The sequence below is a fragment of the Pristis pectinata genome, chromosome 34 (assembly GCF_009764475.1).
Source record: "Pristis pectinata isolate sPriPec2 chromosome 34, sPriPec2.1.pri, whole genome shotgun sequence".
Classification (NCBI taxonomy): Eukaryota; Metazoa; Chordata; class Chondrichthyes; order Rhinopristiformes; family Pristidae; genus Pristis; species Pristis pectinata.
In genome coordinates this window covers 4,257,869-4,283,517 of record NC_067438.1, presented here as the reverse complement: position 1 = coordinate 4,283,517, position 25,649 = coordinate 4,257,869, and the positions used below count along the sequence as shown (strand labels likewise).

Here is a 25,649-nt window from a genome sequence, read left to right as displayed (position 1 = left end):
ATTTCAAACTCATTTGACATGTTTAGCCTTGCGAGTTTCAAGGCACTTTACAACTAATTATAAGTAAAGCTGCAGAAAAACAATAAAACTCAACAACCACTCCCCCTCTCAATCCCATCCTCGTTATCTCTTTGTTCTAAATATTTAAGATAAAGGAAACGTTGGGAAGAACTAGTGAAGTCTTAACCAAGGAGTTGAGTATTATGGTATTTTGAATTAAAAGCGATGGTAGGGCATTTGAGCGTGGGGGGGGGGGGAATAAGTTCTAGAAAAATATGCCTGGTTGCCTATCCGTGAAAAGTGAGGTGAAGGGAATTGGAGTATGCAAGATATCGGATGTAGTGGTCCAGTGAGGATAGAAACAATTTGGGGAGACATTAAGTCAAGGAGAAAATGAATTCACTCAGGGAATTCCGTTAAGAGAAAAAGTATTTCGTGACTTTGAGGTAAGTGCCAGATCCTCCAATATTTTTTAAACATTTCCATTAACGATCCTTACGCTCATTTTTACCGTTGTCCCAAAGTTGCTTTAACCTTAATAAATCTTGACCGAAATGCATGTGATTCTTTCTAGGGTATGATGCGGGTCGGGTCCACAATGTTTAATTCATTCGCCACCAAAAGATTTTGTGAAATTAATGTAATACAGCTGGTTACTACAATCCACTGCAGAAATATTGTGGCTCTGAAAAGAACCGTTTGTCTCAAACTTTATTGATCTTTAATAGTTAATTTTTCACTATAGTTTTTTTCTTTTTGTGATTTTTGTTGACATTCTGTTTCCGTTTCTTGGTCTTACTGGCTCCCTTCTTAGCTTTGGTTTCGGTCACAGCGTCCTTCAGCTGTCGCCTCTGCCGCTTGCTGAGTGTGAAGGAGTCCATCGCGTTCTTGCCCCCTTTGGCCTGCACCAGCGAGCCGTTGCTCACCAGGCTTTTAACCACCTTGCTGAGACGGGCCTTGTTGTTCTCCACGTCGTAGCCATTATCGAGCAACACTTCTCGAAGCGAGGCGAGTGACAGGCCGCCGCGCTGCTTGCGGGCGGACAGCGCCTGCAGGATCAGCTGCGAGATCCGCAGGTCCTTCTTCCTCCGGCGCCCCCTTGGTCGGAGCTGGCGCTGAGGTTTCTTTTTCTTTGCCGTCGGCTTCTGCTGGTAGTGTTGCTCGGCGTTAACGCCAGGAGCAGTTTTGGGCGCCCTGGGCATGAGCTCGAACGGCTGCGGGGGGAAACCACCACCGTCTCTGGATCTAATACAGACACCCACCACGCTGACAGTCGCTCGCCGTCCTGTAGAGAAACAAGCGGCGGTCGCCGTCATTTAAAGGCGGAAGGCGGACTCGATAGAAACAAACCCCAGAGCCCCGCCTCCGAGCCCACCAATCACGTGGCTCGTCTGCTTTGCAACACCCAAGATTGGCGCGTCCCAGAGCTCGACGCCCAGCGCCTTCGGACGAATCTGCACTCCCCGTTAGCCCCTATATTCCTATAGCCCGAGCTTGAAGGGGTTCAATAGCAAATAAATATGCAGTATAAACTAAAAAAAAGCTAGAAATACTCATCTAGTTAAACAACCATAGGGACACGAGAAAATCAGTAATTCAATAGCAAATTCAATTTTCATCTAAAATTAACATTTGCTATTTAGTACTGCTGGGGAAATTGCACCCTTTCAATTGTTAAACTATTTAATTTCCTGTCCCCTTATTTATCCCAAATCAAACTCCAAAAAAAATAATTTTGCTTTTTGATGAAATATGTTGTGGCTCTGAAAAGAGCCGTTGTCTCTGTGATAAATGATCTGCCTTCGCTCAGGTGCTCTCGTGCTGCTCCGAGCCAACTTGGTTTCCTTTCTCGGAGTCCGATGTCTGTGCCGGGGGTTTCTCCGCCTTCTCCGGCTGCTTGGCTGGTTTCCTCGGCTTTGGCCGTTGGCGACTCGCCTTCCTGCCTTTCCTGGCTGCTTTTCTTCCCGCGGCAGTTTTCGGTTTCCTGCCGCCTTTCGCCCACTTCTTACGGCCGCCGAACTTACTCTTCCCCCGATACGCCACTTTCCTTTTGGGTTTCTTGGCGGGAGCAGGTCTCCTGGCCGCACGTTTTACCCTCGATTTCTTGAAGGCGGAGGAGCCTGATGCGAGCTCTTTTTTCTCCGCCCGCTCCACCTCGTCCTTCTGCTCCTTACTGAGTTTGAAGGAGCCCGAGGCGCCCGTGCCAGTGACGTTCACTAACGAGCCCTTGTTCACCAGGGTCCTGACCGCCTGGTTGATCCGAGAGTTGTTCTTCGCCACATCATAGCCGCCACTCGACAGCATCTTCTTGACACCGGCTAGCGAGAGGCCGCGGCGCTCCTTTGTGGCCGCCACCGCCTGTATGATCATCTTGGACATGCTGTCTTTTTTGGGCACCTGCGGAGCTTTGGTCTTCCTCCGGGTACGTTTAGCGCGTACAGGGTCGGTCATAGCTACAACCTCCTCCCGTTTGGTCTCTGCGCGTCTGACTCTCTCTCTCTACAGGAGTGAAATGTTTCCAGCAACTGCCGCTATTTAACTGGGTGTGCCGGACGCTGCAGAGCCAAGGCACGGCAAAGATCTCGATCGATACGAAAGGCGCTGGAGGAACTCAGCGGGTCAGGAGGGAAATGAACTGTCGACCTTTCGGGTCCAGGCCTTTCATCTGGCCTCGATCAAAGTCTCTTTTCATCTGGACCCTTCAACTGGACTCGACCCTTCAACAAAGATCTCGATCTCAAGATTTCCTCTCCTTAAATGAATAAATATAAACAGCATGTGTGTCATTTTTTCCTCAAATCTTGCGTCACGTTGGAGTAAAAAAGGCTTTTACAGACAGCAAATTTGCGAGAAAAAGAAAAATATTATGTTGAAAATCCTAAGAAAAATGTCAAATTTGAATCCATTCATTAATGCAAAGATCTTTCACAAAATTTCAATTCTTATCTCTTTACATTATACCAGGATTTTAGGATTAAGTTTCACATCACTCAGTAATTATTTTTTTTACCCCGTTCCTGATTTTTTTTTCTTTGGTATCCAGACGGCTCTATCCACGGGGAAGAGATCAAAATCAAATCAGTAAATGGAGAGCTTAATTAAGACCCGCAGCAAAACTGACCAAAACAAAGCAGGGCAGTTATCCAACTGGTCTATACATTCAATGTTCGTAAGTGAAATGCAGACGTGGGCCAAATCACACAAGCAACCAAACACTGAACTGGGATTTTTACCATAACTCGTGTGTTTCTGTTCACAAAATACTTTATAGAAATGTATGTTTAGGACTTTGGAACCATTAAAGAGAAATGAGGATGCCCCAGATTAAAATGAACATTGCCTGCCTTTCCTGACATCCATCAGTTCTGATGATGTTCACTTGTGTATTGTGATTGATTTTTTAGACTATTAATAAACAGACTTCAAGTCGTCCAAACTGCTTTGTAGTAAATTAATTACCTCGGAACAATTGGAAAGGTAGTGGCTGACAGATTAGTGCGATTCTACCATCAAAAATTTACATCGCCACTTTCATAGAACATAGAACCCCACAGCAGAGTACAGGACCTTTGGCCCACAATGTTGTACCGACATTTTATCCTGCTCTAAGATCTGTCTAACCCTTCCCTCCCACATAACCCCCTATTATTCTATCATTCACATGTCTATCTAAGAGTCTCTTAAATGTCCCTAATGGATCTGCCCCCACAGCCGCTGCAGGCAGTGCATTCCATGAACCCACCACTCTCTGTAAGAAAAAAGCTTACCCCGGACATCCCTCTTATACCTTCCTCCAATCATGTTCCCTCGTGTTAGCCATTGTCGCACTGGGAAAAAGTCTCTGAATGTCCACTCGATCTGTGCCTCTTATCATCTTGTACACCTCTATCAAGTCACCTCTCATCCTCCTCCTCTCCAAAGAAAAAAGCCCAAGCTCGCTCAACCTATCCTCATAAGACATATTCTCCAATCCAGGCAACATCCTGGTAAATATCCTCTAAAGCTTCCACATCCTTTCTATAATGAGGTGACCAGAACTGAACACAATACTCCAAGTGTGGTCTGACTGGAGTTCTATAGTGCTGCAACATCACCTCTCGGCTCTTGAACTCAATACCCTGACTAATGAAGGACAACACCTCATACTCATTCTAAACCCTATCGACCCACACGGCAACCTTGAGGGATCTATGGACGCGGACCCCAAGATCTCTCTGTTCCCCCACACTGCTAAGAGTCCTGCCATTAACCTTGTATTCTGCCTTTGAATTCGATCTCCCGAAGTGTATCACTTCAGACTTATCTGGGTTGAACTCCATCTGTCACTTCTCAGCCCAGCTCTGCATTCTATCAATGGCCTGTTGTAATCTACACAACCTTCTACACTATCCACACCACCAACCTTTGTATCATCAACAAACTTAGTAACCCACCCTTCCACATCCTCATCCAAGTCATTTATAAAAATCACAAAGAGCAATGGTCCCAGAACAGATCCCTGTGGAACACCACTGGTCATACCAGTTTTAAATGTAGATGGGCACCACCAAAAATAGCTCCCTCGAAATGCAATTTAAGCAGCACAGCGAATCGCTGCCCGAAGTCTTTGGAATGGGAAATATGGTGCACTGAGGTTTATTGCGTATCGTTGAATCAAAGCGTCAGGGAAACTAGTGACACAGACCCACATAGTTCATGCTGGCAAAAGTTTGGGATGTTAGTTTAATCCCACTGTTGGTCCGCAGCTTGACCAGGTATTTTAAGAGCAGTGAAGGTCTGAGTCTTTTCACTGAGATCCAAACTCTCGCTAAGTCATTGACTAAAATATTTTTCTAAACTCTGGGCTTTGTATTGACTTAAGTGAATTAACTTTCCTCACTAGACCTCTCTGCAAAGGGGAGTTGGTTCTTTGCTCACCTTGCAGACCTCAAATATGCCCATCTCGTGTTACAAAAGGAACTCCAGCCTTCATTTTATTTTAACCCGAATGCCATGTTTTAACATTGAGGATTTATCTGACCCAGTGAACCACGTTTGCTTTGCAGCGGCACTCGGCTCAGTTCTTTTGTGGTTTAGTGGCTCTGAAAAGAGCCGTTGTGTTTGGGACGAGGTTACAGCCGATTCACTTCAGCTGGGAGACGACTTTCATCCTGTAGCCAATCGGATGGATACGAGGGCGCCCAACCGGCCGTTTGGGCACGTTGGCCGCCGGCCGACCCCGCCTGCCTTTGCCCGGCGCCTTCCTGCCTCGGGCCGCCTTATGCTTACGGGAGGAGGCCCGCCGTATCTTAGCCTTGGCGGATTTGGTCTTAGGGAGCCGGCCACGGGCCCGGGGCTTCGAGCGGGAGCCGAGCCCGCGGTTGCCCTGCAACCCCCTCCTCGGCTTGGCCGCCCCCTTCCGTTTCGAGGACTCGCTGCTCTTGATTCGCGCCGAGTTCGCGGAGAGCGTCGGGGTGAGTTTAGCGGCAGAGAGCTTCTTGGCCGCCTCGTCCCTCAGCGCGGCGGCGCTGGTCGATGCCGCTCCTGCGACCGGCGGGCTGCCCTGGCTGCTCTTGGAGCGATTGAGGCGGAAGGAGCCGGCGGCGCCGGTGCCGCTGGTCTGCACCAGCGAGCCCTTCTGCACCAGCCGCCGCAGCGTCGAGTTGACCAGGGTGTTGTTGCGGCTCACGTCGTAGCCCTTGGCCGACAGCGCTTTCTTGAGGGCGGCCAGCGAGACGCCGCGCCGCCGCTTGGTGGCCGCCGCTACCGACAGGATGCGTTCGGTCACCGTGGGGTTCTCCGCCCTCTTGCGGCGCTGCCGCTTCTTCCTGCCGGCCGTCGCCTTGTCCGCGCCGCCGCTCCCCCCGCCTCCCCCGAGGTCGCCGACGTTCTCGGCCTTGTGGTTCTCAGCCATAGCGGGCGGGCCGGGAGACGCTCTCCCTCCCGCCTCCCTCTTCCTCGCTCGCCGTCCCAGCGTTGCAGCAAAAGTGTCCGGAACTGGGAGATCAGCGAGCCCGGGGCGTCGCTTTTATATGTGGGAGGCGGACGGGGAGGAGAAAACAAGTCCCTCGCACCTTCGCCAACCCTCCCGTTGCTGATTTTGTGTTTCTCACTTCTATTAAACCCTCGGGTCCCCGCAAAACCCGCCCACCCCGGCTCACCAAACCCGCTGGGTCCCGTCCTATCGGCTGCAACGCATCTGAATTCCCCGACATTGCGAGTCCGGGCTTCGCTGAATTCGCCCGAATCCCCATCCAGTTGCAAAACTCGTCGGAGCACGTCGGCGTTTTGATCCTTCCTCCTGACAAAAGACGTCTAATACTCCGTGCTCTGTCGGAATTTAAACATTCCCTTCAAAGTAGAGTTGCCAGGGTAAATGTTTCAGAAAGAATCTGTGGTTTCCCAGGTTAGATTGCTCTTAAACCATCCCATGAACGTGGCTGCAGTAACACAGGTCATTCAGGAAACGGGACCACCTAACGCCCTCCATTAAGCCAATGGGATCGCTTGACTTGGTGCCTGTTTTAAGAATTTTCATTGCAAGAATGGATTCGCGCATTTTGAAATGTATTTATCCTGGATTCACATTCCAATTTGCTGAAAAAAATCCTCAGATTATTCCAAAATTGACTAACTTATTCTTTTAAAATATTGTTGTTTTGCGTCTTTTTTTTTTTTTTGTTGAATTGCGTCTTCTATCCAATGTTTTGGTTCTGAAGGAAGAAAACTTGAATTTCTTATCAGTTAGTTGAGTCGTTTAAGTTAGGAACACAACGTCAATTACTACCTGCAAAACCATCCGTTCAGTCGTCTGTGCTGCATTATAAAATGGCCAAAGCCAGAACTATTCGGCATGCCTGGAGGATCTGTGAAGAGTACAACAGAGTCGATCGTTCAGGCTGATGCCCTCCTGAGGGTCGATGAAACATTATCCCCACGTCAATCTCCGCAGAAAGCGTCAGCTCTGCTGAAAATTTATAGCCATGCGGTCTAGTTAATATCAATCCAGCTGCAAGGGCTCAGGTTCTGGGTACTGCCGCGGGGGTGGCCTGGATTCCAGCCTCCGTTCGCTTGGCACAGTAACCCCTTTAACACAGTCGGCAGCCCATTGGGAAAGGAATGAAGCAAAATGGAAATAAACCTTTTCAAGGCATTTTTGACAACTTCAGGATCTCCCAGAGACCTAATTCCATCCGAGCTAAAGTGTAACCACTTAACGTGGGAAATGCAGTGGCGAATTTGCGCAGAGCAAGATCCCACGAACAGCAATGAGATAATGAGCAAATAACTGTTTTGAGCTAGGATGGAGGGATTTTTAAAAAATGGCTCCAGACACCATTAACCATGCAGTTTGTCTTGGAATACTACCTTTGAGAGGGCGTGGACCATCCTCATCACTTTCACTGAGGAGCTAGAATTTCCTGCTTGATCTGTTGCAGTCCTTGTGGTACCTCCTGGAATTAGGGAGGGAATCCCAGTCAACCACAATAAAGCAATGCAATACATTCCCCAGCAAGGTCGGTATGTGATCTAAGGAAGAACTTGGAGGTGAAGGTGCAATTGCTGTAAATGTATTATCTTTGGTGAGTCTTGCCTACTTGTCATAGTCACTGCCTAACCAACAGGAGGAAGTCAAAGGCCAAAGACATATTAGATGAAATTACAAATAGACAGGGAGAAAAACTGAGCCAGGCTTATTGGAGATAGAGTCATAGAGAGATACTGCACAGAAATGGTCCCTTTGGTTCACTAAGTCTGAAGAAGTTCCTCGAAGAAGTAACATGTGCTGTGGATAAAGGGGAACCAATGGGTTTTCAGAAGGCACTTGATAAAATGCCACATGAAAGTTGGAGGTGATGGATTGGTCTGGTTGTTGATTGGATGGTAAGCAGGAACCAGGGGAAATGTTTTTTTCCTGCTTGGAAAGATGTAATGAGTGGTGTGCCGCAGGGATCAGTGCTGGGCCCTCAACTTTATATGACTTGGATGAAGGCACCAAAGCAATATATTTGCTATGTTTACTGATGATACAAAGATAGCAAGGCGGGTAAGGTTGTGAAGGAAACATAAGGAGGCTACAAAGGGATATAAATCAGTTAAATAAAGGGGAAATGAAATATAATGAATTATTTAACTCGTGAGAGCTCTGAGACACAGTGGGATCTGGTGATCTCATGCATGATTCACAAAAGGTCCATTTGCAAGTAGTTAGAAAATCTAACAGAACATTCTTGTTTATTGCTGGGGGATTGAATACAAATGTAGGGAGGTTATGCTTCACTTATGTAGGGCATTGCTGAGACCACATCTGGTGTACTCTGTGCCTATTGGTCTTTTTATTTAAGGAAGGATGTTAAAATGTTGGAAGCAGTTCAATGAAGGTTTACTGGTTTGATAGATTGAATAGGCAGGTTGTCTTATGAGGAAAGGTTGAACAAGCTGGCCTTGTACCTGCTGGAGTTCAGAAACGTGAGAGAGGATTTGATTGAGACATTTACAAACCTGTAAGTCTCGCCAAGGTGAATGTGGAGAAGATATTTCCTGTAGAATTAGGCTGCAAGCTGCTTTCTATGTCCCTGTACTCAGCACAGGTGTAGACCATACCCCACAGCTGTACTGTGGCAATCGCCCAAGACATTTTCCATTTCATCTCTAGTTTAAAAAGTGGAGCAAGATTGCAGAAGTTTGATATATAAACCTCTACCAAAGGGTGGGAAAAGTGTGTCCAACATGGCCCTTATTCTGATATTTTTGTATGTAGCTGCATCAAGCTGTGCTCAGCTCCGGCTACACAAATGTCAAGTGTCACCACATACTTACGTTCCACCTGTCGCTGGTGTTTGGAGGGATGGGTCTGCCCAGTTTGCCTCACAACATCACAGTTGGATCATTCCATATCACCTTCCCCTCGTACAGCACTTTATCCAGAAAAACATCTTCGATCACAGATCAGCCAAGTAGTGGTCTGCATAAAATGTCTTCAGAACCTTGTAGGAAAAGGACACAGTGGATCCAGTGAGCTGGTTCCCCAGGCTTACTGCCAAAGTCATTTAGCAGAATGCCTCATTACCAAAACTGTTAGATAACCAGCAGAGCTCACTTGGCTGGTGGTGAGAATCTTTTTTTATTTCGAAACTAAACATTATTCATAAAACAGGTATATAAAAAAAATACAAAATACATTGCAGCATTTTCCTTATCATCATAGTGTCATTCAATATGTCATTCATGGTGTTATCAGGCCTCTACGTTTGTAGTGTTAGCACATTCTGTGCACAAGGCACCATTGCCACTTGAGGCCTCTTTGGACGATATAAACTTCAAGTGTTTTGAGAGGCTTTTACCTAGGGCTTAGTCCCTCAAAGTCTTGTGGCAGCAGGACCTTGGACTGCAGTCCTTCACCACAAAGCTTCAGTGTATCACTCAGCCAGACAGCAGCATTCCCCGAGGGGTGTCCCATTGTACTGGAAGACTAACAAGTTTTGGGCAGACCAGGTGCATCCTTCACCGAGTCACTGATCTTCCAGCGGCACTTGACGTCTGTCTCTGTGTGTGTCCCCGGGAATAGCCTGTAGATCAGAGAGTGCTCTGTTATGCAGTTGCTCAGGATGAACCTCAATATAAGGACCCTTGCATCCTTTTCCAGACCTTCTTTGCAAATGATATTGGTATTGGTTTATTATTGTCACTTGTACCAAGGTACAGTGAAAAACTTGTCTTGCATACCAATCATACAGGTCAATTCATTACACAGTGCAGTTACATTGAGTTAGTACGGAGTGAATTGATGTAGTACAGGTAAAAACAATAGCAGTACAGGGTAAAGTGTCACAGCTACAGAGAAAATGCAGTGCAATGAGGTGCAAGGTTACGACAAGGTAGATCCGGGAGTTGGTCCACTTCATAATCGTTTCTGGATGTCAGAAGATCGCTAGCCCTGTAAGAAGATTTAAAAGAACATTATTAGTGATAGCTAGTGACATAGAGTTTAAATTTAAAAGTGTAGAATGATTATAATAAGGGTAATGAGTAGATCTGTAGAGAGCAGCTTGCAACAAGTCACCACACAGTCCACAAAGAGGTGGGCAATCGTCTCATCCTCATCACAGCCGTCCCAAGGGCAGTGTGCACTGGAGATGGGGCTCTGATTGTACAGGAAGGATCCAACGAGGAGGGCCTTTCTCACTGCCAGCCAGGCGAGGTCTTGGTGCTTGTTGCTGAGCTCCGGCAATGAGGCATACGGCTAAGTGGCTTTGACAGTACACTTAGGAAACCATCTCACAGGATCCGTCGTATCTTTCTCCCACAGGGTCTGCAGGATATTCCACTGCCTGATGGACTTGTGGTCAAAGGTGTTTTTTGGAAAGAACTTTTTCAGAAAGGTAATACAGCAAAGTCCAACTAAATGGGACATTGCACAGCAAGAGGCTAGACACATCCTTGGCAACACCAGAGACGGCGGCTGGAGGTGAGACACTTCATCAGCTCTGTCACCTATGGTGAAAGTATTGACCACACCACACACCGGCCCTGTGATGGTAATGAGACTGTTTCCCAGTCTCTTTAGCGAATGCACCTTTGCCAAGAAGGACTGGGATGAGAAGCAGTGATGCATTGTTGAGGTGTGTCCCCAGACACCCTTGTAACACAGGATTCTGTACTGAACAGGCTATTGCCAGGGACACACACTGAGGCAGACATCAACAGCTGCTGGAAAACCATCAATGCAGTGAAGGATGCCTTCTGGTCTGCTAAAGGTGTTGTGCATGACCAAGTCCTGCAAACTGGGATACTCCAAGCTCCAGGACTGTGTGCTAATGGACACACCGAAGGTGGGTACAGCCACTGTGAGGTCTCTATGGGGACAAGCCACAGCCTAGGACCCTCCTGTCATTACACATTAATCAGTTGAAAGCTGTGCTAAAATCCCATGAACTATTTGCTTTAGGGTTGTAGATAAATGATAACGGATGATGTGCTAATGTTAACTAACAGCAACAACAGGACATGTCGAGAAAACAAAAATCTGAAACAAAAACAGAAAATGCTGGAAACACTCAGCAGGTCAGGTAGCATCTGTGGAGAGAGGAAAACAGAATTCATGTTTCATCAGAACTGGGAAAGACAGGGAAAAAAAGGTAGTTTTAAGATGCAAAAAAGGTGGAGTGAGGGATGGACAGGGTAGTGTATGATAGGTTGAGGCCAGAGTTGCTGTGGGGATGGGTTGTTGATGGGACAGTTAATGGGTGTGAAAGCATCTCATGCTGCAAATCACAGGTTGGGGCGTGTTAACGGAGAGGGGAAAAGCTGAGCCAATATCACAGATAGAGGACTTACACCAAAACTGCTTGCCAGGAAAATGTTGACATGAAGCATTCAGGATAGCATACTTGTGATCTTATTTGTGTGCTAATAAAGTATATTTCTCCGTGGATTGTCACCTTGTCATGGTGGAGAAGCTTGTGTGGTCCTGAGATCCCGAGAGCAATGCCGTTTGGAGCTATGCTCCTGGTAGGGTCATCCATGGCGGTAAGGTCGATGGTGAGGTCCCTGACAAAGAACAATCCAACCAAGACCTCAACGGTGGAACAGGCGGACAAAGTTATTTCCAACTCAACGGCTGTGAAGGCGGATGAAGGCTGCAGCAAATCCATCAGCTCCAATCGTCGTGGTTTCCATGCCATTGGAATCAGTTGGTTGATTTGTGAAGTATCGCGTGCCTTATGTAGTGCAACATCAAGGACACATTAAACAAATACACAGACAGGCGTCTTCGCTCTATGGGCTACTTCTCAAGTCTTTCGGTGATCGGGGGAGGGTGACAGGATCAGGCAATGTGATGGCTGGAAGCTCCTAGTCAAGAACCAGCTCAAAAGCATAAGCCACTTGAAAGTTCATAAATAGATGAACGGAAGGAAGACCACCATCCTTGACCTCAAGGGATAGCCACGACATTGACGATATTTTGAAATAGACAGTGTTACTGGTGTATGTGGGACGTGGTTTAAGGTCACTGCAGCTGAGTTAGTGGGATTGAGCACCTGCTCTGTGTCAATGGGCTGTTACATGACCTAGCTCCAGGGAGCAGAGCTGAAGGCTGGTTGCCCTGAAACTACAATGTGAAGAACAGCAGCAATTACGGCAGGCAGTCATTATCGATACGGCCAGTCGGACAATGGTTGTGGTGATGCTCTGCTCAGGCCTACACTTCCTATCACTGGTCTTGCTGGTTAGGAGACAGCAGTCAGGTGACCACAAATGACTAACCTAGAACTTCCTGCCAAGACCCAGGAGCAAATCAGCCGGGAGAAGGTAAATGCAACATCTCAAAAACAAACTCTAAAATCTTCACAACGGCAGTGTGGCTCAAAAGCAATTCAGAACTGAAGACCACAGAGCATTCTGTCATTTTCCTGGAACTGTAGAGTTGCAGAAGGTATACGTCCACTTGGTACAATTCACCTGTTTTGTCCCCTGCTCAATATTCAGGTCCAGTGAAGGTAGTGGAACTGAATATGGGGTTCGGCTTGTGATGTGAATCAGCCCTTCACAAACTTCTACTCTCTCCCTCCAGTAAGTAGTGTTAAGGAGGAGTGCTTGCTCACAGTCAAAGTCAAAGTCAAGTTTATTGTAACATGCACAAGTCCATGTGTGCTCAGGTGCAATGAAAAACTTACTTGCAGCAGCATCACCGGCACAGAGCATCAGATAAACAGCATTCACAATATGCTAACTCCTAACAAATTATTTTAAAACTCCAAGAAGCCCATATCTTTTTGCTTGTATCACTGGCCAAAGATAAAACTAAATCTGAAAAAAAAACATTAGTTGCACTTGTGTGAGCTCCCATTTGAAGAAGCAGTTTGCTAACCTGTTAGATCCAGCAGGAACTTATCCATTACAATAGCAAGAACACACTTGCAAGATGGAAAATGAGGGCAGCAGCTCCCAAAGTCAAAATACTAAGTTTTAAAGATTCCCCATTGTGACCAAGACTTTTGAAGTCACTTACGGAACAGCTCCCTTAATGAGCCTGGTGAAGTCTGGATGTTTCTTAAGTACAGCAGCAGATGGACCTTACTGAGCCAATCTGTATCAAGTATAGCAGGACATGGCTAACCAATTAAGTGCACATGCAAAAGTTAAAAAATGAATAAAGTTGTTATGTCTGGGGAAGAGCAGTGTTACCTCGAGAGTGCACTCACTCAAAGACTAACAGTACCTCTGTGGAATGGATCCATGCAATGCTTCTAGAGAAAAAATGTACCAGAAAATAATAGTACTTATACATTACCTTATAAGCACAGTTTCAAAATCTCTGCTGCACTTGATGGTTGCCCTACTTTGTTCCAGTATGATGCCTAGTCTGACATCACATCCCTATGAGTCGTTCTGTTGTCCAAACACCTTGTAATCATCCCATCAAGGCAAATGTAATCCAGGTGTTAGGGAACACCATATGTCAAAGTCAAATTTATTGCCATATACATAAGTACATGTGTGCACAGGTGCAATGAAAAACGTACTTGCAGCAGCATCACAGGCACATAGCATCAGTTAAGCAGAATTCACAACAGAAACATAAATTATGCACAATTTTTACAAGAGAATACAATTAGAACAACAACAAAAATGTAAAGTCCATTTTAGGGCAAAGTGGTGATAGTGTTGCTATACTGAGGTAGTGATTAGGGTTGTGCTGTTTGGTTCAAGAACCAAATGGTTGAAGGGAAGTAGCTGTTCCTGAACCTTGTGGTGTGGGACTTCAGGCTTCTGTACCTCCTGCCCGATGGTAGCTGCGAGAAGATGGCACGGCCCAGATGGTGATGATGGATGTTGCCTTCTTGAGGCAGTTCCTCCTGTAGATACTACTGATGGTGGGCAGGGATGTGCCCATGATGTATTAGGCCACTACTCCCTGCAGCTTTGTACATTCAGGCACCTTCAAATTTGGATGTTAGAAGCAAAATAATTGACTTGATCTCAACTAAAGGAGGTTTCCCACATTCATTGGAAGGTGATGCAGGATCAATGTTTCCATTTACCTCTGGAACAACAACATCGAGACTAATTTGGGGGTTTGAGATATCAAATCTCAGTTTTTATAAAAGAAAGTAACAACTGCATGTAGTCAATAACTAAAGATATCTCATGCACTTCCTTCTGTCAGCGAACTCCAAAACAATGGCTAGACCGAGTTTCAACCTGCTTTAACACCAGAGATGAACCCAGTCAAAGGGAAAGTCCAACAATCTGCTGGACTGCTTCGACCCTTATACAGTCAAACAGCTATGATTGCATCACAAAGGAAACCACTGGCTGGAAAGTCTCTGAAAGGTAAGTTTATCTCAACGCATTCATTATGAGTCATTGCACAGGTGCTACAGCTCTGCAGGGATTCAACAAATGTTCCACTTTTAGCCTTTACATATGATATTAGCCTTTACATTATAGCCTGAGTTTCATTACACAAAACAATAGGACTGTGACAAATGTTTTTCCTTACAGGAGCATTGGGCAGTCAGTCACATGCCACCTCGTCTACGTCCATAGGGCAGAACTCAGTGCCCATCAAAAGGATGGGCGTCTAATGTTGTGCACATTGCCCATTTTCTGATAGTAATCACAGCAGAGAGGGAAAATCTATTCTCTTGAATGAGAAGATTAATGGCTACAAGGTGATTTACGTATTATAAGTCTCGAGAACAGACAAGATCCATCGCTAATTCTATACAATGGGGACAATTTTAACTGAAAGCAGTTAAACAGTTTTTCTTCAGGAAACTGATGGATTGGGTGCAGCTTGCTGTTGTGCTCTCGGTTGAGGTCATTGAAGTGATATTAGGTGGAGTATAAAACTGGTATTTCACCTGATTCCACAGGACTTGCGTTTGGGTTAACATTGTCCACTATGTCATCAAAAAAAGGGAATTATGAGAACAAAAAAAAAACATTTTCATCTGTGATTGACGGGGATTATCATTTTGTCAAGCCAACTTTCAGCAGACATAATGGCATTAGTGGTTCCACATTCAAAAGACATTAGGTCAACTAAAACCATTTTGTTGACGGAAAAAACAGACAGAAAATAGTACATTCAGCAATATCTATATTCCCAGCACCTAGAAGCAAACTGATATTGGTATTTTTGTAGGATTATATTATGAACTGAAAACATTAATTTTCCAATATACTTATCATATTATTTTTAAAACATAGAATGTTGTCAAGGTCTTATTCTACAGTGCAAATAAAGCTTGTATTGTTATTAAAACAGAAGTACTGGAAATACTCAGCAGGTCAGACAGAATCTTTAGAGAGAGAAACAGAGGTTAAGATCAATGTTTCCAGTCAATGATCCTTCGTCAGAAGTTCATGAAACGATAAGTCTGTTTCTCTCTCTACAAATGCTGCCTGACCTGCTGAGTATTTCCATGATTGGTTTTATTTCAGATTTCTAGCATCTTCATTTTTTTTTATTTTCAATAACTTCTATTGATAATTTTCTTTTCATATTACTAATGTCCCAAAGTATGGTTATATCCATTGCATTATTTTATAAATGTAATTCATATTTGCAATGCCTAAACCTGAAGCCAATTTACCTCCATCCAACTACCACAGAAAATTGGACAGATATTCTGTTCAGGCAGTGTCGATTCAGGGTTAATAATGGGCAAGGCCTCAAGAGAATTTGGCAATTCTTCTTTGAAGAGAGGCATGAGATCATCTACCTCCACCAGAGAAAGCAGACAGGATCTCGTTTCAACATTTCATATTAAAGAACGCACAGTCATCCAGGTAGCACTCCTATTATACTGCACTGAACGTCCTCGGGTACTTGAACAGTGAAGCGAGCCTGGTGCTATTGATCTAAACTGACACCTATTTAATTAAAGCAAATCTGCTCAGAGCATTTCCTTATGAATCTAGATTTCACCATGAATAATTATGCTGGTAGAAAATTATTGAACTCAAATATTCTGAGTTGGATGGTGAATATTAAGAGAGGGGATCAACACCTAGGGCTTTCAGGCTTCTTCCATCTAAGAAAGCCGACTCACTTATGGTTAAGTTTTGTAAGTATTCAACATAATCAGTCGGAAATGTTGGGACGTAAAAATCACACCTTTTAAATATGCTTTTGAATAGAAACACCACAAAAGTGTTTTACTTACTAACTGCTTATTATGGCATGAAAGGCCACTCAGCCCATCAGCTCCATGCTGGCTCCCAGCAGAGTCCCATTTACCCTCTCCTTATTTTCCCTGTACCCCTGCCCCTTATTTTCTCTCACATATTCATCAATTTCCCCGTGAGGCATTTCAGCATTTGAGTTTAACGGGGAGTTCATTTTAATCTATTGATGATAAGACTAGATTGTGTCAAGGTTAGCAAGATCTTTAAGATTTCACCATTCGAATAATATTCACTGGCTCAGTCATGAAAGACTGCAGGAAACCATGCTAATTGCAAGCAAAATATTAAATTAGATTAGATTATCTTAGTTATATACACCAGGGTATAATGAAATAACATGTTCGCATAAAGCTCACAGAGTAATAATAAATACTACAACAAATGCAGTGACAATCATAAAACATCAGAATGGTGCAAAGATTGTAGTGCAAACTGAAGTAGTGCAAAATAAAAGTACTGCAATGACAAGAGCAGAATAATTGAGAGAGTTAGAGTTTAGAGTACGAGAATGTGGCAGTACCAGCGGGAAGGTGGTGTGAAAGGGGTGGATGGTTCAAGATATACAAGAGACTGTAGATTCTGGACTCTGGAGCAACAAACAATCTGCTGGAGGAACTCAGTGGGTCGAGCAGCATCTGTGGGGGGAAAAGAATTGTTGATCTTTCAGGTCGAAATCCTGCATCAGGACCCTGGATTGGGAGTCTGATAGCAGTGGGGAAGAAGATCTTCTTAAGAATGGATTTCAAGCTCTTGTATATTCTCTCAGAAGTGAGAACAGAGAATGGCAAGGGTGATACCACTAGCCTTCCTGAAGCAACGCACTGTGAAGATGCACAAAGCGCTGGAGGAACTCAGCAGGTCAGGCAGCATCAGGTTGGAGACTCCTAAGGCGGAATATGAGGTGTTGTTCCTCCAACACTATACTTTGACCACATTGCACTCCAATTGACTTTGGTTTTTTTGTCGTATTTGTGTTCTTTCTTGTAAAAGTCATATATAATCTATGTTTATGTTTTTTTTCTTGTGAATGCTGCTGATCTGATGCTATGTGCCTGTGATGCTGCTGCGAGTAAGGCAGTCGACTGTCCATTTCCCTCCACAGATTCTGCCTGACCCACTGAGTTCCTCCAGCTTCTTGTTTGTTGCTGTAGATTCCAGCATCTGCTGGCTCTTGCGTCTGAACTGTGAGGTTGGACTAGATGGAAGGGAGAAGCATGCGATGGACTGGCCTGTGTTAATCCAGGAAAACCGCCAAATAAGTAAGTAAGATATTACTTAACAGCCGGGCGGGTTGTCTTCACTTGCGAGGATTAAATGAACAAGTCCCAACGCCAGGTTCAGGCGGGTCGGGTAACCCGGGGAGACCAGGGCTTTGTCAAGTATCACGTTGTGCGCCTGCGCAGAGAGCTGCCTCCACCGCGTCCGCTTTGAGCCTCTATAAGGGGGCGGCTGCGGCTCCGCTTTCATTTGTTGCGACGTTGTGAGCGGCGATGTCTGAGGGTCTCGATGCGGCCAAGGTGGACTGGCCACCCGCTGCTGTTGTTGATTCCGCCACCGTTTTCGGACCTCCGCTGCCTTCGGCCACCTGCATGACCTTGCCACCCGTGACCAAGAAGAAGAGCTCCTACCGCCCGGCTCAGACCGGCTCGGTGGTGGCCGAGCAGATCCTGGAGGCGGTGGCCGCCACCAAGGAGCGGCAGGCTCCTAAGCTGGGCGCCATCAAGAAGGTCATCTCGGCGGCCGGCTACGACGCGGAGGAAACGGTTGCTCGGCCCGGGCAGTCGGTGAAGTCGTTCACCAACAAAGGCTCGCTGGCTCAGGGTGGTGCAGACGGAAGCCTGGCAACCCCGCCCCAGCAGGAGGTTGAGGGGGCAGCTAGTGAGAAGCCGCGGGTTAGGAAAACGGCGGCCGGAAAGACGCATAGAAAAGTCAAGGGGCGTAAAATAGCTAAAAAGTCGGCGTTGAAACTGAAAAAAGCACGAAAACTCCCCACAACATCCAGGACTGTGAAGGTCGGGGCTCGGAGGAGGAGATAGACGTGCAGCAAACGGAAAAAATGTATCGACACCAACGGTTCTTGTCAGGGCCTCAATTTTTTCCGTCGAAGAGTTCCTTGTTGATTCTCACTGAAATTTGATCACATTTTACTTGACGAACTTTGTAACCGCGTCATTGATAAGGGTTGGAATTTAATTCCGCGTTATCTCAGCAATATATTAGTGATAGTAATTTACTTTTTAAAAAAAAATGATTACTGTAATAAACCTAAAATGATGCTCCTTGCCTTGCTCGAGCTTCTGATTTTATGGAGTAGTTGCCGACATTCTAGCTACCTCAGAAAACCTGTGCCTAACAGAACTAGTAGAATGTGAGAATAAAACCAGAGCGTACATTTTATATCAAACTTGTTTCCATTTTGCCGCCTTGTATATATTACACATTTTAAAATATATAACACGATGAGGAAAATATTACAAATGCTGGGAATTTGAAAGAAAAGTCGCTAAACAACATCCGTGGGAAGGGGAACAAATAACATTCGAGAGATGCTAATGGTCATTATGAATTAATGCCCACGATGTAAATTCGCAATTGAAATCATGAAAGGCAAATAATAAAAAAAGATTGTTGGGTGTTCTGTGAATGTTTAAAACCATTCTTGAATGACATTCTTTTTATAAGAATCCCAAAAGTAACCTTCACTTCAGTGGGCGGGCTGTTTAAAACTCGCCCCGTTCTCTGTTATTGTTCAGCTGTTTTGCTGACGCGGACCAGACAATTCGCCCCTCTGATTGGAGGGCGCCTCCATAAGAATAAAAAAGCTGCATAAGACAATTGGCTTAAAAAATAGACATTGGCCAATAGAAACGCTTGGTGTCTGAATCCTTCATTAGCATAATGTTGTGTATAGATATGACTGGCGTGGCGGTGGAAGTTCTGTTCTATTGAGGCCAGTGGTGTAGCGGGAATGCCGGAGGCTGCGAAGAAGGGTGTCGTGTCCAAAAAGGCAGTGAAGCAATCACTTACTAAAGTCAATAAAACGCCTTGTAAGAAGCGGAGAAAATACCGGAAAAACAGTTACGCAGCTTATGTGTACAGAGTGCTCACTCAAGTTCACCCCGCCACCAGGATCTCTTCCAAGGCCATGAGTGTCATGAACTCATTTGTTGTCGATATCTTTGAGCGCATTGCAACCGAAGCTTCCCATCTCATTCACTATAACAAGCGTCACACCATCTCGGCAAGAGAAATCCAGAGCGCCGTCCGCCTCATGTTGCCGGGAGAACTGGCCAAGCACGCTGTTTCTGAAGGCACGAAAGCCGTGACAAAATACACCAACTCGGGCTGACCAAGTAGAAGCAAATAACTGACAAAACGGCTCTTTTAAGAGCCACACACAGTAACCCTTGAAGGGCTATTTTAAGCAAATGAGTTGACAAGGGATTTACCAGCCTAATTGATAAAAATTCCAAATTCAGTTGCGAAAATTTGTACCAACGTAAATAGCGAAAATAAAAAAAGATAAATAAAAAGGTCTGTTAACCTTCCCACTATTTTTCCCCCAACCAGTACCTTTTCCTTGAATGTATTTCTTATACCCTTTACAAGGATTCATAGCTAACCATTGTTCATCCGTGGGATTCATCTTTTTCTGTGATTATTGAGAATGTTGACTTTGAAATGACGCACGTTTCCCTATTATTTTCATATCATTCTCTGATTTACAGTCATATGTAAACTGTTAAATGGCCAGACGTTAAGCGGATGGAAATCATTACAGAGAAGTGAAATGATGGAAAGAATGAGGAAATGAAAAAGGTTCAGTTTTAAGGAGGGGGGGGGGTGCAGGAACAAAGTAGCCTGTGTAAATGTAGAAAAAATCTTCGAATGATAAATGAAAATGCAAAGGCATTTAAAATGCATAATGAATCCTTAGTTTTATTAATAGAGAATAGGGTGCAAAAGTAAAAAGGTTTTGATGAGTCATTAGAAATCAGCCAGACAATTGTCTTCAGATCTGTGTGTCACAGGAGAGGGTGAAAATAAAGGATTTTCTAGGGATGAAGGTCTTCAGTTATATGGAGAGATTGGACAAAACAGGGATTGTTCTCTTTTGAGCAGTGTAGGTGAAAAGGAGATTTGAATTTCAAAAATCATGAAATTAGAGATATTTTCCAACTGCAGAAGGTCATAACCCACAGTGCATATATTTAAGATATTATCAATATACAATTCTCATTATATATGCCAGAATTGTACAATGACAAACCTGATCACACCGTTACTGTAGCCCAGTGTTATAGTCCATCACAGTCATAGTGGGATGAGATCTGTTACTCCATAATTCCAGAGACCTGTACTACTAGCATACAGGTACAATCACGGTGAGTATAGGTATGTTACTGCACAATAGAAATAATGTACTGACAAGAACAATTCTGTCACCATGTAATATTGGGGTACAGTGTTTCTGGCAAGCTCTCTCCCTGACATTACCTGTAACTTCAAAGAATTTCAGTTAAAGATCTGCTAGACACAATGAGGTGCAAGATTCTTTGGATTACCTTCGCTCCCTTAATCTCCCACTCAGATTTACAGAGACAGACAGGTGTGCCTGAACTCGGTGGTGCTGATCCCCAAGTAAACAATACTTGAAAATAGAAAATCTGATCATTTTTACATTGTGGTTAGTGAGAGCTTCTTGAATGCAATTCAGCTACTGTATTTCCAATATGTTATGAATACTTCTTTATCTATTGAGTCGGTATTACAGAACATCAGACTGCAGATGCTGGAATCTGGAGCAACACACAAGCTGGAGGGACGCAGCAGTTTAGGCAGCTTCTGTGGAGAGAAACGGACAGTCGACGCTTTGGGTCGAGACCCTTCATCTGGACTGGTCACACTCTTACACTCTGTCCCCTCTTCCAAGTCATTAATATAAATTGTAATAATTCTCAAGATCTGATCCTTGGGGCACTCCATTAGTTATATCCTTCCAGCCTCTATTCTGACTCTGTCTTCTGTGTGATGGTACATGAAGGATGGTACAGAAATGAAACCTTTTATTGTTCACTATTTTATTGTTCTTAAAGTCACCTGATTATCATATTAGCGTCCCGCTACCCCCAAAACCTCCCAGTGCATTGCTTACCTTCTCGTGTTATATATCCGAAGAGGTGAACGTGAATTGCTGCTGCCATGCATTATTTCTGTAACTAACATTGAAGAGACGAGTTTGAATCGATTGTGCGTAAAATAACTTAATCTAATCGGAAATCCAAAACGATTGCTAAAAAGTACTCAGCACATCGCCCAAGGAGGAAGAAAAGGCGTCAACGTCTCAGATCGATGCCTTATGCTAATAAGGGATGGGTAGGATGTCGATTTCCATTGGCTGAAATTTTGAAACGTAGAAGGCCAATCAAAAGCAGAGGGCTATCAATTGACCAATGAAAAACGGCACCATTTCAGCATCTTTCAGCAAGATATAAAAGGAGCTGCGACCATGTTTTCAGGTTCATTGAAGTTGTTGAAGATCGTTGGGAAGATGTCTGGACGAGGTAAAACCGGAGGGAAAGGACGTGCCAAGTCCAAGACCCGGTCTTCCCGGGCTGGTTTGCAGTTCCCAGTTGGTCGAATCCACCGGCTTTTACGGAAGGGTCACTATGCCGAGCGGGTTGGTGCTGGTGCTCCGGTCTATCTGGCGGCCGTGCTCGAGTACCTGACGGCCGAGATCCTAGAGCTGGCGGGCAACGCGGCCCGCGACAACAAGAAGACCAGGATTATCCCCCGCCACCTGCAGCTCGCTATCCGCAACGATGAGGAGCTCAACAAACTGCTGGGTGGGGTCACCATCGCCCAGGGCGGCGTCCTGCCCAACATCCAGGCTGTGCTGCTGCCCAAGAAAACAGGCCACCCCAGCAAAGTTTATACTTAAAAGGCGTTTAAAAAAAACTAAGCCACTAAAGGCTCTTTTAAGAGCCACCAAATATGTTTAAAGAGCTTTACTCTGCTTCTCTAATATTTGTGCGTTTTACTTCAAGCCTAGAAATTGATGTAAATCTCTACTGTGCTTGAACTTGCAGTAGGATTTTTTTAGTCAAAGCATCAAATAAAAAGATACATTTTAGAAAATGAAGAATATGGAAGGTCTTATTTCCCATTTGCCAAAATTTTGAAGCGTTTCAAAATTTTAAACATTGACCCAAATTGTTAAGGAATGAGCTGTGGGGTTGGGACGATACAACTGGAATTAAATGATTGAAATTAATTTTGAGGGATGGTATACACACCAATGTTATTGCCATAAATAAGCACAAAAGGAGGCAATTATAGACTTTGCATTGTATTCTACCATGCCCTATGAGTGGCTGATCCTGTATTTGCAGTACCCTATAGCTCCAGTATCTGAAGAGAAAGCAGTTAATATCCTCAGATTTGGCTTTGAAGAACAGTTCTTCAAAGACAATGCTGACTTCTGCTGATTTTTTTTTTGACCTTGGTATTTAGATAAGATAATTGCACTAAGGTTAAGAATTATGGATGTAAAGCATTCTTTTTGTGGTGAACTATTACAAGACTTTTGTGGTGAGAGCATCTGGACTCCATCATTCAGGGATGTCTTCTGTCTAACCATCGTGCCTGGAGTGTGGGCTGGACTCTGAATTTCATCACTTGTGTGTTAGAACAAAAGAAAGGTTTGTGAGGGGGAGGGGGAGTAAGCTATGATCAAAAATGAAATGCAATAACTTGAATGCAGAGTATAATGTTTAATAAGATGTATTATGAATTTTCAACAGTACATCATATTCCAAGAGCCAATATCATTGAGGTATAGAGCACAGATGCAGGCTCTTTGGCCCAATACGTCCATGCCGACCAAGTTGCCTACCTGAGCTAATTCTGTTTGCCTGATTTGGCCCATATCCCTCTGAACCTTTCCTATCCAATGTGCATGTCTAAATATCTTTTAAACATTGTAATAGTACCTACCTCTACCACTTCATCTGGCAGCTCGTTCCATGTACTCACCAGCCTCTGTGTGGAAAAAAGCTAAGATAAGATTTCTTTATTGGTCACATGTACATCGAAACACAGTGAAATACATCTATTGCGTAGAGTGTTCTGGGGGCAGCCTGCAAGTGTCGCCACGCTTCCGGCGCCAACATAGCATGTCCACAACTTCCTAACCCGTACGTCTTTGGAATGTCGGAGGAAACCCATGCAGACACATCCCTCAGCGTTCCTTTTAAATCTTTCCCCTCTCACCTAACACCTGTGCCTCTAGTTTTAGACTCCCCTGGGAAAAACACTGTGAACATTCACCTATCTCTGGCCCTCATGGTTTTTAAACCTTTATAAGGTCACCCCTCAGCATCCTACACTCCAGGGGAAAAAATGTCCCAGCCTATCCAGTTTATACTTCTAACTCAAGCCCTCCAGTCCCTTTACCCTGTAGTGCAAGAGCATTTGAGTCAGGAAATAAAGCTGTCTTCCAATGGTTACATAGAGCCTTGGTGGGACCATATATTGTATTGTATGTAATTGTATAGAAGGTGGGTACTATTACAATGTTAGAAGACATTTAGGCATGCACATTGGATAGGAAAGGTTCAGAGGGATATGGGCCAAACACAGGCAAACAGAATTAGCTCAGGTAGGCAACTTGGTCGAATTGGGCCAAAGGGCCTGCTTCTGTGCTCTATACCTCTTTTATATAACTCTTTTTATATAAAAGAGGGATATGCTTGACGTAGAGGGAATGCAGTGAAGATTCACAGAATGGTTTCCTGGGATGGTAGGTCTGAGATCTGAAGAGAGATTGAGTAGTCCAGGCCTCAATACTCTTTGGACTTTAGAAGAATGAGAGGTGGCCACATTGAGAAGCAAAGTTCACAGAGTGCTCGACAAGGTAGATACAGAAAGGATATTCCCTCTGGCTGAAGAATCAAAAACCAAGGGTCACCGTCTTAAAATAGAGGGTAGACATTCAGGATCAATGGGGAGAACTTCCTTCATTCAGAGGCAAGTGAATCTTTGCAACTCTCACCCTCAGAGGACTGTTAAGATTCAACCATTGATAGGGATCCCAAAATAGGGATCAATAGATTTCTGGATATCAGAGGAATCAAGTAATATAGTGATGGTTTTGAGGTTACCAAGATCAGCCACAACTTTATCGAATGTTGAAACAGGTTCCAGGGACTGAATTGTCAACTTCAATTCTTTTGTACATTCTTACGTTCTACCCACTGTATTCTAAAGATTAACAAAAAATGATAACACCTGCCAATTCAGACACCATTGGGAGCTCCTGAACCTTGTACTCAGGGTGTAAAAATTCAATTAGATTAAACCCCTTGAACCCGTGGAATTTCTCTTCCATTCCCAAAGCTCATTTTGCCAAGAAAAATTACTTTTTGGAAAGGTGAAGCTTTTTGGAAGTCTGACACAAAATCAGAACATGCTGGAATGGATGGTAGGTGGTAGCTGTGGAGGGAACAAAGAAATAATACTTGAAGTTGATGGTTTCCAGTCAGAATTTCAGGCGACGAATATGTGATCCTAGACAATGAATGGCCAGTCCCTCAAAAACAAGATAATCTGCTTAATATTTAAAATTTTGCTGCTTTTTTCAGTCCTTTCAGTAACAGCAGTGGAAATAGAATTCAAATTCAGAAGGTACATTATTTTGATGGAGATGCAAGAAATTCTGCAGATTCTGGAATCTGGAGCAATACACACAAAGTGCTGGAGGAACTCAGCGGGTCAGGCAGCATCCATGGAGGGAAATAAACAGTTGACGTTTCAGGCTGAGTCTGGAAAGGAGAGGGCAGAAGCCGGAATAAGAAGGTGGGGGGAGGGGGGAGCACATGCAGGCAGATGACAGGTGGGTCCAGGTGAGAGGGGGGTAGGTAGATGGGTGGGGGGGGGGAAGATGTAAGAAGCTGAGAGGTAGAAGAGGCAAAGGGCTGAAGAAGAAGGAATCCGGTAGGGAGGAGGCAGTGGAACCATGGAGTGAAAGATGGAGGAGGGGAGGAGAGGAGATGGGCAGGTCAAAGGGTGGGGGTAAGGGAGCCACAGGAATAAGGGAAGACAAAGGAGTGGGGGGGGGGGAAGAAGAGGTGGGGTTACCAGAAGTTAAAGAAATCAATGTCAAGACCATCAGGTTGGAGACTCCCAAGACAGAATATGAGGTTTTGTTCCTCCAACCTGTGTCTGGCCTCAACGTGGCAGTAGAGGAGGCCGTAGATAGACATGTCACTGTGGGAGTGGGGTGCAGAATTGAAGTGGGTGGCCACCGAGAGGTCCTGGCTGTTACGGCGGATGGAGCGAAGGTGCTCGACGAAGCGGTCACCCAATCTGCGTCGGGTCTCACCGATGTAGAGGAGGCTGCTCTGGGAGCACCGGGTGCAATAAATGACACCCTTGGACTCACGGGTGAAGCGCTGCCTCACCTGGAAGGA

At 44.8% G+C, this 25,649-nt stretch overlaps 4 protein-coding genes across 4 annotated transcripts in view; 3 read left to right on the top strand and 1 right to left on the bottom strand.

The window, feature by feature from the left end:
* The window catches only part of LOC127586020 (histone H3-like), a 208,037-nt gene that overhangs the window by 179,654 nt on the left and 2,734 nt on the right, over positions 1 to 25,649 (bottom strand). The gene's annotated exons all lie outside the window — the stretch shown is intronic.
* On the top strand, positions 17,670 to 18,455 carry LOC127586022 (histone H1-like). Its single transcript, XM_052043793.1, has one exon. The coding sequence runs from the start codon at positions 17,670 to 17,672 to the stop codon at positions 18,213 to 18,215; it is 546 nt and encodes a 181-aa protein (XP_051899753.1). The 3' UTR covers positions 18,216 to 18,455.
* LOC127585787 (histone H2B-like) lies at positions 19,148 to 19,528 on the top strand. Its single transcript, XM_052043485.1, has one exon. The coding sequence runs from the start codon at positions 19,148 to 19,150 to the stop codon at positions 19,526 to 19,528; it is 381 nt and encodes a 126-aa protein (XP_051899445.1).
* LOC127586089 (histone H2A-like) lies at positions 21,731 to 22,120 on the top strand. Its single transcript, XM_052043900.1, has one exon. The coding sequence runs from the start codon at positions 21,731 to 21,733 to the stop codon at positions 22,118 to 22,120; it is 390 nt and encodes a 129-aa protein (XP_051899860.1).

Coding starts and splice junctions, on each gene's coding strand:
- LOC127585787 (XM_052043485.1), top strand. CDS start 19,148: ATGCCGGAGGCTGCGAAGAAGGGTGTCGTGTCCAAAAAGGCAGTGAAG.
- LOC127586089 (XM_052043900.1), top strand. CDS start 21,731: ATGTCTGGACGAGGTAAAACCGGAGGGAAAGGACGTGCCAAGTCCAAG.
- LOC127586022 (XM_052043793.1), top strand. CDS start 17,670: ATGTCTGAGGGTCTCGATGCGGCCAAGGTGGACTGGCCACCCGCTGCT.